This window comes from Megalops cyprinoides, chromosome 3 (genome assembly GCF_013368585.1).
Source record: "Megalops cyprinoides isolate fMegCyp1 chromosome 3, fMegCyp1.pri, whole genome shotgun sequence".
NCBI classification, from domain to species: Eukaryota; Metazoa; Chordata; class Actinopteri; order Elopiformes; family Megalopidae; genus Megalops; species Megalops cyprinoides.
The window spans coordinates 20,685,552-20,698,996 of NC_050585.1; the positions used below are offsets into that span (position 1 = coordinate 20,685,552).

General features: G+C 40.9%; 1 protein-coding gene across 1 annotated transcript; it reads right to left on the reverse strand.

Annotated features, from left to right (window-relative positions):
* Window positions 1–191: 191 nt before the first annotated feature.
* Window positions 192–6,354, reverse strand: atf5a (activating transcription factor 5a). The gene is made up of 4 exons (XM_036525868.1): window positions 6,163–6,354; window positions 4,215–4,451; window positions 2,613–3,804; window positions 192–2,229 (listed from the first exon to the last, which is right to left on the reverse strand). The coding sequence occupies exons 2-4, from the start codon at window positions 4,354–4,356 to the stop codon at window positions 2,043–2,045; spliced, it is 1,521 nt and encodes a 506-aa protein (XP_036381761.1). The 5' UTR covers window positions 4,357–4,451; window positions 6,163–6,354; the 3' UTR covers window positions 192–2,042.
* Between the last annotated feature and the right edge of the window lie 7,091 nt (window positions 6,355–13,445).

The window sequence follows — 13,445 nt, forward strand, 5'->3', positions numbered from 1 at the left end:
AGTCAGAGTCCTTGGTTAATTGTATTACCAACTTATCCTATATCCAATCCTCTTTTGTTTTTAACTCTAATTGCAATCAGTTTAAGTATACATTGATAAATGTTTAATTACATTATTGCTAGTTACGTTCTAGTAAATAATTTTCAGTGTTCCACTGAAATGTAACAAGTTTAACAAGAAATATTGCTGACACAAAAGTTACTTTATTTTGATAAAAGAAAGGACATGTTACACAAAGAAGATTTCTGGAGAAGTTGTGCTCAAATATCCAACACAGCAGTGCACCAGTGATTGTGTGTCTTCCAATATCCTGCTATATTAAATCAAAATACATGTTGTTCAAGTATGATAACATTCTGATCTCAAGTATATGACAAGAAAACATATTGCATATCAGCAATTTCTTGCCAAGATGTTTCAAAGCATAATTTTGATAATGCAGGCGCAAACATTAACACCCAAAATATCCACCAGCCTTCCTCTGATTCCTATTCACTGGAGTTACTTACTCATGCAATAAAGTCACAAACAGAAACATCATTAAAAAGTGAAACATTCCTGGAAAAAATCTACAGCTTAGCAATTTTCATTGGTATATGATTGGAAGTGTTTAGTCATCTCATAATATGTTTTTTCTTGCCTTGTGTTTATACGCACCACTTAATTGGATATGAGGACATATAAAATAAGTTACTCAAATTAACTTACAAATATTTGAGGAAAGAAATTACAGTTTCGTGCCAGTCCATTACACTCCTGCAAGCTGCTGATGATAAAAATATAATGCTAATGTTACATAGTAGGACTTCCATTTTTTTTAAACAAAAAGCTACATCACAAGCTATCACACACGTTCTAGTGAAAAATATATAAAAACAGTGGTCTTAGCACACTTAACAGCAGATGCCCCCAAAAAATATATTAAAAATGTGTACTGATTTTGAAATATAACCTAACAGAAAAGGTTGAACCTTGATTGTTTAATCAGACAGCTGACAGAAGCACTAAAGAAACTAAAATGGGATTTCAATATGTTCAAGACATGTTCCCCTTCTCTAAAGCTGAGATGAATTAAATACTCTAGAAATACAAGAAATAATCTTTATTTGTATGTGCTCCATAGGTCTGTGGACAGCAAATGGTTTCATTCAAAAGTGAAAATAAATAATTTCAAATGCAGACTGTAGGCTGGGCCAATCAGAAATTATAGAGTCATAAACATTCTACTGAATGAACTCTTAACTATAAATTACTGGTTTGGAATTTGCATTTCAAATGAAAGAGCCAATGTCCTAGTAGGAAAGACAGTGAGTAATTTCAAATGTTTTTCTGAATAGGGGAAATGACAGAATAATTTGTGATGTTTCAAACATACAACAAAAATATGTTTTTAGGCAAAGTTTTCTTCACAGAGTGTAACTCCTTTTCTAGTCTATGATGTACAGAATTACTAGCAGTTTTAAACTGAAGAAAAGGTCGTGCTATAAGTCTATAAACATAAAGACGTCTGTACTATATTGTAATGAATATTAAAAGTTATTTGGGTTCTCCTATTTAAGTCTGATATGGAATGATAAGACGAGACATGTCCACCACCACTCCGACTCAAGGCAGGTTGCCGACACCCATCTAGACACAAGTGTCAGCAATGCTACTGTGTGCTGACTGGGTGTGGCATTTTCCAAGCGGACGCTACAGGAGAACCCCACTTGCTTGATTGTCACCGAAAAAAGGATACACGTACAAAATTTTGCACAAAACTCCTAAAAATACGACAGCTTCACAGTGCTGGGCGGGCGTTATTTTAAGCTTTTACTTCAACAACGTAAACAAAACAATCTATTCAGTGCCGAAATATAAAGCATGTAGCTTAGCAGACTAACTCAGATTTCTAATGACCAGTAAATCAAACGGCAAAGAAACTAAAACAATCAGAATCACTCACAACGTGCCACTACCTTCTAACCACTGTATTCCAAGAGTACTTTTTTTCCCCGCCCTCTGGTGGTGGCTCTGAAGCTGGCGGGGGAAGAGAGCTGCCATCAGGGGCCGGTGTCGTGCTTGAGCCGCTGGCTGCGGGCCTTGTAGACCTCGATGAGAAGGTCTTTGACGTACTGGATCTCTCGTTCCACGGACTCCGCCTTGTCCCGTAGCTCGCGGTTCCGCCCCTCCAGCCCGTGCAGCTGCTCCTCCAGAGAGTCCAGCTCTGCCCTCTTGCGCTGGCGGTACCTGGCGGGCCCAAGATGCACAGCACAGTCAGCGGGCAATCAATAAGGCAAGCAGCTTTCCATGACTCCTGAACCATGCACTCATGCCTCCAAAACTGCTATAGTATGACGTGAGATTGAAAAAGAATGAAGGAGAGTGATGAGATGATCAAACGTAGGGACATAAACTAACGTGCACTACTGGAGCTCGAAACGTGGCTGTGTCCCTATTGGTTCCTGGGGATTCTGACTGCTGTGAGGACCACCACATAACTTGAACAGTGACAATCTGGTGTAGCAGGTATTGGCAGCGTGGGCCGCCCGCCAACGGTACCTGGGCTTCCCGGGTAACTCAAGCCTTCTGCAGGACCCCGGTCTTTCTGGACCTATGGTGATAGCGCTTACCTGTGAGCGGCGGTCTTGTTCTGGTCTCTCTTCTTCTGCCTGCGCTCTCCATGGGGGCCTTCCACGGGGGCCTCCAGCGCTGCTTTGACACCGGAGAGGTCTTGCTTGTGCCCCAGTGCGGCTCGGTGGCCTGTGGGCCCCAACTCGAGCCCCTCCGCCTCTCCCCCCGACAGGCACTCCGGGTTTTGATTCTCCAGGAAATCGGAGCAGTAGCCGCCATGCTGGCGCCCCGTCTCCAGACCCGCCGCTCTCATGGGCTCATCTACTGCACCCAGAAACCCGTGGCGGGGTCCGTCCAGACCGGGCGGAAGGAAGCAGCTGTCCCCCATCTCCGTCTTCCAGGCCATGGGTTGCGCCACCTCGCCGCAGCCGTCACCTCGCAGCGCCTCCATCGCCATGCCGTTGTCGCCGCTGCTGACCTCCTGCACGCCGTACATCAGCTGCTCCTCTTTCTTGTGGGGGACATCAAGTGACCCGTCGCTAAACCCGTAGCCCATGCCCATCTTCTCCCTGCCAGTAGGATCTTCTGCGAAACAGTAGTTTTTCTCTTCCTTCGGTAATATGCTGCATTTTCTAATCTCGACCGCGCCACCAAGGCAATACCCCTTCCCAACCACATTCTCTTCCTCTAGACAGCAGTAACTGCCGGTAACTGCTACGCTAAGGCCCCCTGAGTTATTCCCTTTGGGACTCCAGATACTATTGTCCAAACCCTCTCCCAACCTCATCCCATCGCAAACTCTCCTACGACCATTGCTGTTAGGGCGGCTGCAACTGTAAGGGGCGTGCCGAGGCGTTTTGGATCGGCCAATGGTGCCGCCACACAACCCCAGCAGGTCGAGTTCCCCAGTTGCCAGGGTAACAAGAAGTGGGCTGGATTCTGATTGGCTGGAGGTGTACGAATGATAGGGCAACTGGTAGTGCGGCTGTGGACCCACTGCTGGAGCAACTTTGTCGCATTTTCCCAATTTTAAAGCTTTTTCGGCAAGCGAGTCAGACAGGAAGTAGTCCTCCAGCTGAGCAAGCTCTTCTTGCAGGAGAGAGGTCATGACCTCCAGGTCGGAGGGTACCTGGATGTCCTGTTGGAGGGGTGATGGGGGAAGGGAGGAATTGGGAGAGGGAGAGGAGTGAGGGGCAGGGAGGTAAGAGGAGAAATCCACTTCTTCCGTCATCCAGTCAGTGAGACCATTGCCTACGAAAAGAAAAACAGCGAAAGTCGTTTACGCTGAAATTAATTTTCAAACACAATTTTCACACAATTTCTGTACAGTGAAAAACAGCTACATCAGCCAGACTATCTACTGACCACAATTTTACCATCCTGCTCCTGAAGTTTGCCGTCAAGAAATCTTTAGATTCTGTTACCAGTGCTACGGACAAAAATCTGATTACGCATGCACAAATCGAAAAAAAAAATAATAAGCACATGAACTAAATGAAACAAAAAACATTGATACAAAAAAAGTCCAATTAAAATTGTGGATTTAAAAAGCCCTGAACCTTTGATGAATTTTACTCACTGTACGAGGAGAACGAGCGTGCTGCAGTGCGGTTCCCACCTGGAAAGGGGAAAAATAAAAAAGCGTCTTCACCGCAACTTACCAATTAAGCGCCTGCTCTTCTCTGGCTCCACCCCCCTCCGCCCCTGTGGTTGGCTGTGGTTAGCCTGTGGGGGAGAGAGAGCGAGGGGGTCTACCGGGCAGACGAGACGGGTCTTCCAGCGGGGAACCGACGGCGCCATCATTTCTTCGGTTTCGATTCAAAAGGCCAAGCGTTCGTGGAGCGTGCAAGTTTGAGGGATTAGCCACAAAGGACAGAGCTGGGTGAACATTGCGAGACCTGGGGAAGACACAGGTCGCCAGAGTTAAAGACATGATGACACTCCATGACACCAACTGCAGTCAGTCAACAAAGCCCATGAGGACAAAAGAAGAGAACATGTTAATCATCCTCACTGCATTGGTCAACAGTAGCAACGAAGGGTCAGCTTTTACGAACCTTCAGGAGCACACATCTCCCCTGTGTTGTGTTACTACCCAACCCCTCTAAACAGCTTGAGCTGTTATTTGTTACTCAGGTTTGTCATTCAGGCAGCAGCCTGGTTCGATATCAACCTCCTATCTCAATAAGAGAAACCAACAATTGTACCTCAGTTGCATCTGCCGCACATTACCAAACGTTCTCTCTTATTCACGTTACCACCAGTTGAAAGTGTTTATCGTTTTATATATACAGGTTTATATGATATCATCTGTGACTCAGTCAATCCAAAATTGATGTGGACTGAACCAGGCACCCACAGGTATGCATAAATTATCAGTACAACAACTGACAAGCTCCTCATGCATACTATATGTACACGTTGTATGGGTTCACAAGTGTTTGCTGAGTTCAAAAAGTCACACAGTACTCTGGCAGAAGAGGTGCAGCACCATTGTACAATTTTAACAATTTAAGCAACAGAATCTAAAAAGCTCGAGTCAAATTTATTATGATGGACTAAAAAATCCTCTCTTTTAACTTAGAACAGCCCTAGGTTGTAGTGCTTCCTTCCATATATATAAAATAAGGAAAATATAAAATAAGATATATAAGGTCATTCTGTATGTGCATTTTTAATGAACAATGTAGACATTAACAATACGAGCAAAAATGAAACATGAGCAAATGTTTACCTCTCGTGTCAAAAATACAAGTCAGCTAGAACACAAAAAAGTATTGACATGGTTATCAAATTCAGCCCACCAAGCAGAGAGCTATGGCCATACACACATTGATTATGGTTCCTGAAACCTTACCAAACAGAAGTGTAAAGCTCACCTGATGCCTTGGAAAAATAATTACACGCCTAGTGCTTTGTCTCGGTTACAAGTAAAATTCTGATGACTGTTAAATTGGAGATAAAGTCAGAATCGTGTAGCACTGGGACAACAAATAAACTATAGGTGTTACTTGTATACCAGTTCACTTGCCATTCGAAAAGTAGCTATACCTAATTCAGCCTTAGATGTATTAGCTGGCCAGCAAATCAGCTACATACTACATCACGCGATTAGCTAACTAAAGTCTACAACCAAACAAAAAGTTGCCATACACAGACACGAGAGTAATAACAATGCATTTAACTAGCTAACGAACAATGACAATGTAATATTAACAACAACAACAATTAACAACAACAGCTAACTAGCTAGTTAATAAAGTTTCAGAACTTTCTCTGGCTACACCATTCATTTAATTACGTTATCTAGCCAACCAAAAAATAAAATAAAATAAAAAAATCTCCCAACAACATAGCTGGCTAGCCAGTCCCCTTGTTAGCTACCCAGAGTGTGACATCATGGCTCGCTACACAGTAGCAACTATTTCCAATAACGCACCAATTGAGTTAAGTTATCTCGTCAGCTACCTATCTGACTAGTGCTGCCTACTTCCAACTACAAAAGTGTAGTAAGTTAATTAACACTAACCGGGTAGCCAACAACGCTCGTTTAACTATCTAATAACAGCTCTTGTCTACATAAGATGGAAAACAAAGAGCGACACTTACTCCATTCTTGCTGAAGTTATTTGTTGCAAAGGTGCGTTGCAAATGCAAAGCACGGTGTTTCTAGGGTCGACGACACTCGGTTAAAAAACCATCGTTCCCTGGAATTTTCCGGCGCAGTAAAGTAGCGGCGCTGTTGCTCTTGTTGCGTCTGTGATCAGAACTGTCAGAAAGTTCATTGACTGAGGAGTCTCTCTCCTCCCACACCCAGCAACCAACTGCGTAATGCACACAACGCAGGGGCGGGGTGATATCCATCCGCCGCTCCCTGTTCCCGGCACGTTTTCCTCAATTCATGAGTTGCACGATTGTTACACGTTTAGTTCTAAATTATAGATTAGAATAAATTACAGTTCGATGTTTCTGAAGCAATATTTGTATGATTCTCATTTAACATTAGTGCTGTAGACGGACGGAAGTTCTGTGATGTAGGAATGCGTCAGAACATTAACTGTACCGGCGCGATTCTCTTAAATTATGTGAACAGAACATTGATTTAAATGGGTGTGTATTATTATTTTGGCTACCGACTGGATCTCATTAATTATGATTGAATTCATTTCCTACTATTGTCATGAATCAGTTCGAGTTCTGCATATCGGGAGAAAACAGACATGTTTGCAAACTCATCTTAATAATTTACAGAGGACTACTTGGTTACACGCAGCGAGGAAGGACACAATGTTGCACACAGAAGGTTCGTGCCTACAGTTGCAGCCTTGTTGCATCAGCTTTCAGACCATGTCGGATTGGCTGGTCTGGTAAGGGTGTCGTTTCTCTATTGGCTGGGTGAGAGTGTTTGATTGGCTGACTAGCACTAGCCGTCCCTATGGTTTTTGTTTACTGCTCTCTGGCCACGTGTTTCGAGTAAATATCCCGAGTGGAAAGCGGCGCGGCGAGAAGTTTGAAGATAGTAGCGCTTTACTTATAAAAGTATTGTAACGGCAATTAACAATGACGTGATTTGTTAAACCTAAGCAATATGCTACTCGGAAAAGCATCATGTTCACGTGAGGTCACAGATAACGACATTAATTTTAAACATGTTTTTGTAGTTGACGAAACTGGAAAAAAGGCATTTCACGTGTTAAGCCATGAATTTTATAGGTTTAATTAAATGGCTCACAGCAAAGTGTACCCAGCGCAGTCAGCTGTTGTGTCATCTAGTGGTGACTGCTTATGTTGTTATTGTTCTATCCAATCATTCTAAATATCCCTCGGTGCTATCCTGTTTATGGTTTCGGGAACCCTGTACAGGTTACCACAGTTACCCAGACGTTATACAGATTTAATATTTTTTTTTTTCAAAGTCTGACGTTCTCTTTTCCGTCTATACAGGCATTAAATGTCCATGCAAATCTTGCATTTCTAAGAAAAATCTACATTCCTTTCCCATTCCTGAAATTATAGTATCTTTGTAACTTCACGTGATTATGATATATTTATCACGACCCGATGCAACAGAAACCATATTGTTTGTCTTAATGAATGGTGTTTGAAACAGTACTGAATAATAGATGCCACTTCCTGTTAGAGATGAAAAAAAACAAAATGTGCAAGTTTATAGTGATGAACTTTGTCACAGTATTACCCCTCCTAATTTCAAGTGTGTTAGCATTTCTTCGTGGCAGAGTATGTGTGTGAATGCGTGCTTTAATAAACTGTAAGTGAAATCTAGACTACAGGCCTTTCTACAGGCTATTTCTGTCGTCTATCCCAGTACTCTATCCCAAGTTTGCGTCGTTTATAATTTGATTGTGTTTGCGTGGTGCAAAACATTTTTATTGTCGTATAGGCTACAAGAAGAACATTATTGGAGTTATTTCAAAAGTCTTCATAGAAAAAAAGACAGCTGACTTGGCAGTGTTTAATCTTTGATCTGCATCCTTTTATCAAATAACCTTACATCCAGGTAAATGAATGGAATGATCTGCAATCATATAAGTTACTTCTTTTAAATTTGCTTCTGTGCCAATTATGACATTCAATGTACAGTATTCTCACTTTTGCCGTGGAGGAATTATGGAAAGTTTCTTTCAAGTATAAACGGAATCAATACCACAAGTGAAAGTGTTCGGTTTTACGACGAAATAGGTTTTATGTGAGGAGGGTGGTTGTGTCAAATGAATGAATCGTTTATTAAATTTGAAATGTACAACACTCATGCAGAATCACCTCTGTAACCCATTAGAAAAGAAATGTGAAATATGTTCCGTGTGTTTTTCTTTTAAGGTAAACGCAATCAATGTGATTCATGGACATTTAAAGGCATCAAATGAGAACTGAAAGTTTTTGAGTTGAGATATTAGATTCTTGGTTTTCATATGCTTGTTCTTTCATACACGTTCAATTCAGTAATAACATGCCCTCAGTAATACTCTGAGTACTTTGAAAAGTGCTCTATTATTATTTCCAAACAGTATTAGGTCAGAGTCATCGTATTACTACAGCTGCAACGCCCAACTGGCTGCTTCACAGAGAAAAACGTATTTTTACTTAAAGTAAAACCAAAATCTGATTGAAGCAGCCGTGTCTTCCTGTTGCTATAGCAATAGCGAACACTGCCCCCTATTTTAGACTTGTTTTCTGGTTGCTGTTGCCATGGGATTTACGATGCTTCTCTCCCTCTGTCTGTTTCAGTGTTTCATCGCAAGCACGTTGCGCCGATACAATTTGCATTTTCAAACAAACGGGAGGATAAGGTGTCATGAAAATATTGCAAATATTTTATCTCTTTTAGTATCTTACATTTATTGGTTTGGTTTGAGTTTGCCTGGTTTCTACAGGTTTCCTTCACTGTGTGATTACTTAACGTGTCCGCCTCTTGGGCCATCTGTTTTCAAAACCGGTAGAAACAGTACATTTATATAAGCATTACTGGACAGAATTATGATGTTTCTCTAAAGGTTGTAGGCTACTGAAATACGTTGTTGTGTAAGTGTTTCACGTGTAAGATCTGTAACGTATAAAATAAACATTAGCGTCACTACATAACGATTTCATGCAGGATCTTTCCTCATAACGGGCTTAGCCCTGCATTTCAGAAAAACAATTTGTTTATAAAAAGCCGTTTGTACGAGAGGAATGCTTTGGAACCTCCTGCTGCCACAGTGAGGCCGCGCACAGCTGCTCGCCCAGGGTTAACGAAGCGGTGTTTGTGAGGCCATGGCATTATGTGCGCTTCTTTTCGTCAGGGCTGCTTAGATGTTTGACCTGATGCAATCCCTCTGACCGCGGCAGTAATGCAGACAGAGGCGGCTCGCCGAAATTCAGCGTCTCTGAGGGAAGAGCTGACTTCTCTCTCGTCTCGCTTTAATTGGTCCGAGGAGGCTCGTGTTTGTGCACACAGAAGGGTAACTGCGCGAGAAACGCGATGCCTCCGCACACGCCCTCATTGTTGTCACTCTCTTCTATGGTCACGTATTTGTGCCTGGAAATAAATGCTGAGTGGAAAAACAAGAAGAACTTGGGCATTGGTTCTAAAGAGTGTGGGAACCGCTGAGGGGGCATAAATACTTTATACTCATGAGACTGGAAATGCCAGTCGCACCCAGCACAACCACAACTCATCTGTAGGTGTCTATGTATGGCAAATGCATCGACTACTATTAGTTTATTAGTGTTGTAGTATTTTTTGTTTGTACAAGTTTGTCTGTACAAGTCTATTGTTTAAAGTGGACTCCGAAATCGAGCCACAGTATGGTAGAGAAAGACAAGGATGACTTTATGTACTTGACATTTAAAATTGTATCTGTCCTTGTCGTCTATCAGCACTTACGCAACTTAAGCAGTGACTGCAACTCCCTAACCGAACCCTGGAACACTGTGTTCGTAGTCTCCTCGATTAACGGTTTCTGATATTGCAGTTATATGCAGTACAAAACCTTTACGCAATTTATCCGATTTTCACATTCGGTGATTGCACACCTGATTTCTGAAACCTGTGCGGCACCCAAAGCAGAAACTTGTACCCGGTTTTTATGGCATGTACTATACTGAACTTTTTAAATTAAAGTAACTGCTATGGCTTAAATCAACATAAAATTTGCAGTTAATAACGATTTGCATGCACTATCTAATAATGCTATATTAAACGACCTTTGATCCTCTGTTATACAGGGACTGGAGCTTAAGGTCCTGCAATAAAGTGAATTACAGTATGAAATCAGCACAATAGCAATAGTTTCCATTACGGTCATTAAAACATTCATAAGAACTGCGGTAACATTCACAAACCTTTATGCCAGCTGACGTAGATAAGGTAGGAAATATCACCGTCCATGTCACGAGTAACAATATTATGTTAAATCATAATGTCATAGTAATTTCACTCATGATATGGATGGTGATATAGCACACCAACAGTCTCTATGAGTTACAATGAGTGTTTATGAATGCTTATGTAGTATGTGCTTATGTAGTGAATGTTATGTATGATTGTGAAGTACTTAAGAATGTTATGTATGGTTTATGAAGGCTTTAGGTAACTGTTATGTAAGACCCTTGGTTGAAATTGTTATTGAAATAACAATACGAAGGAGATGTATTTTTACTGGTTACTAATTGTTTATTTTTGCTACAGAACTACACAAACAGGGTACAAAACTGTTTATGGTTGTAATCATTTTATTTTTCTCTCTCTGTCTCTCTAGGCCTTCATCTGAGAAACCCAGCTGAGCTCAGTCTTTTTCAAACCAATAAATGATCTAAAACAATTTGATTAACTTCCTTAAAAAATATGTACTAATAATCTTACATGGTAAAAAAGGCTGTTTTATTCTTAATGTGCAATACCGTATAGGCATTGTGAATACTGAAAATAAGGTTTAATTTTGGACTGCATTTAGAAAGTGTCGACTTAGTTTGTTATGTGTTTTTGCTTGTTTGCTTTAAGCAGCAGTATTATTTCACTAACAAATAATAAACAATGATAAACTATTTTGATCATTTTTTATTTTTGCCATTCACAAAACATATGTGCCTCACATTTTTAGTCAGTAAAATCAGGAAGAGGTGACTATATTAATACACTCATAAGAAGAAAGGGAGGAAGAAATCGCAATCGGTCATTACTCATGAACCCAATACCGTAGCTATGTTATCCCCCCAGCTGCACTGAATGGAATCATAATTTGCTAGTGACAAATTTTTTTTTTTTGTGTAAGACAGAAGTGAGAGAGGACGAAAGACAGAGACAGGAGAGGGAGAAAGAAAGAGAGAGAGAGAGAGAGCATGTTGAATGTATGGCATATTAGTTACAGTTACATCACCATTTCATCAGTGTCTAACTCAGAGTTCACTGTTGTCTCCAAGACAGCCTTTACATGCAATCAAAACATGAAATTTTCATGAAAGACACCCAGCTCATCATTATTAATATGACCCTATCAAATATGTTTGAACACCTGCAATGAACTGTATATCAGGTTATTTGCTGAAACTGAAATATGTGATGATTAATATGTCCATGTGTACCCAGCTAAACTGTAAGTAGATAAAACCACAGTAAAAAAAAAAAAGCTTGCTTTCAATGTATAACCGGTGCATCAGTGCCTGTGCATTGTGTTCTGTTTTATTCAGATGACTCTTATGAAGACAAAATGTAGGAAAATGGAGACTCCTTCACATCGTTCCATTCTCTTGTTTCAAATGAAAAGATCAAAGTCAAATCACAGCACAGCAAGCTTCAGTCTCTCACAAACGCCATTTAAACGACCACCGTACCACAAAAGTCAGTCGAACAAGCGGCTGTATTTTCATTACATAAATACTTTGAGCAAGATAATAAAAAAGACATCATGGGGATTACGCATGGTTGCTTATTTATACCCCTTCACACTGGAGGTGGGATTCACTTTCTTTTCTTTTACAGTTTCACTGAAAACTTTCAATATATTTATGAACATATCAATACCTAAATAATCTATACCAACAACAGGCATGTTTAATGTTGTAATTTTATTTACAAAACTCATTTTTACAGTTATTTTTTTAAATGAGCATTTTTACACTAATTATTGAAACACCAATTTTGACAGTGTTCGAACATTTTTAAAGACTATAAACAAATCCCAAAAACGGCAGCTGTGATAATGTGCAGCAACAAGCCCTGGTGAGTACTGGGCCCCAGCATGGTGGCCTGGCCTGCTAATGTGATGCCACATTCTCACAGTTAGTTAGAATTAGAATTCTGTCATTCTGCAGATGTTTTACCCCTGCAAAAATGAAATATATTGTAATATACTGGGAAAGATGTTGTTATGCCCAAGAATATATTGCAAATACATTTGAAACATTTTAATATAAAGCAAAACTATACTACAATATACCAAAACAGAAGTATAAAAAAATAACACATTTTCAAAATATTTGCTGATATATTTCCTAAAATATATTTTCAATATGTATTTTTTTCATATAGATAACCATACTGATTTACAAAGCAAGACACATATGCACATATATGCATGTTAATAACAGTAAACACTGAAAACAGCAGCTTGTACTGGAAAAAAATTCAATGCATTGCACAGTGCTACAGTGACCAGTGACATCTTTTAAATAAAGTGCCACAATAATCAAAAGGCCAATAAAGTAACTAGCGCCACCGACCAAATCAGTACTGTAATAACAGTAAAGTGGTCTGTTCAGTATATACAGTCTGACTGCTTGTGGATGTGGAGGAGCCATTTGCCTCTGTGCTAGCTAGGACAGCACCAGCGTTTCGAAACAGGTGTGAGCCAACACAGGGACAGCCGCTGCAGGAGGGTCAGCAGAGGTGAAATGTGAGGATGTTTCAGGACACTGTGGCACAACAAAGCTGCAACTGAGTTGCAGTTTCCTGATCACGCAGGGAAGGAGGTCAGTGAAGCAAGAGTTGTGTGAAGAGTGCCGGGGCCTGGACCAGGATCTGGGCTAAGTAGGTTCTGAGGAAGGGTAAGGATTCTTTCTGTGTCGCTGAGGATGAATGTTTGGTCCCTGCTCAGCACTGCTTGCAAAATGTGAAGTCCTAGTGTGTGGGCTGTTGCAAGCTGGTGTTTCAAATGCTAGCAGTCTGAAAACAGTCACGAACACGGAGCATGATGTCTCAGTTTTGCCAAGGTGCCACGGGTCATGGTCACCCAGATCATGACCTGTTGCCAATGGGCTACGCATGGCTGCAACATCCTGCCAAGCCCCTGGCTGTGAGCACCCCAGATGGTTAGTGCTGTTTGATATGAATTTTTCTGCACATTGTCATTTCTTAGAGGAAACAAGGTTTCATCCAGCTTACAGCAAATTGCAAA

Coding starts and splice junctions, on each gene's coding strand:
- atf5a (XM_036525868.1), bottom strand. CDS start 4,356: ATGATGGCGCCGTCGGTTCCCCGCTGGAAGACCCGTCTCGTCTGCCCG. Junction 3,805..4,214: donor GAAGAGCAGGCGCTTAATTG/GTAAGTTGCGGT, acceptor TTCTTTTCGTAG/GCAATGGTCTCACTGACTGG. Junction 2,230..2,612: donor AACAAGACCGCCGCTCACAG/GTAAGCGCTATC, acceptor TGGGCCCGCCAG/GTACCGCCAGCGCAAGAGGG.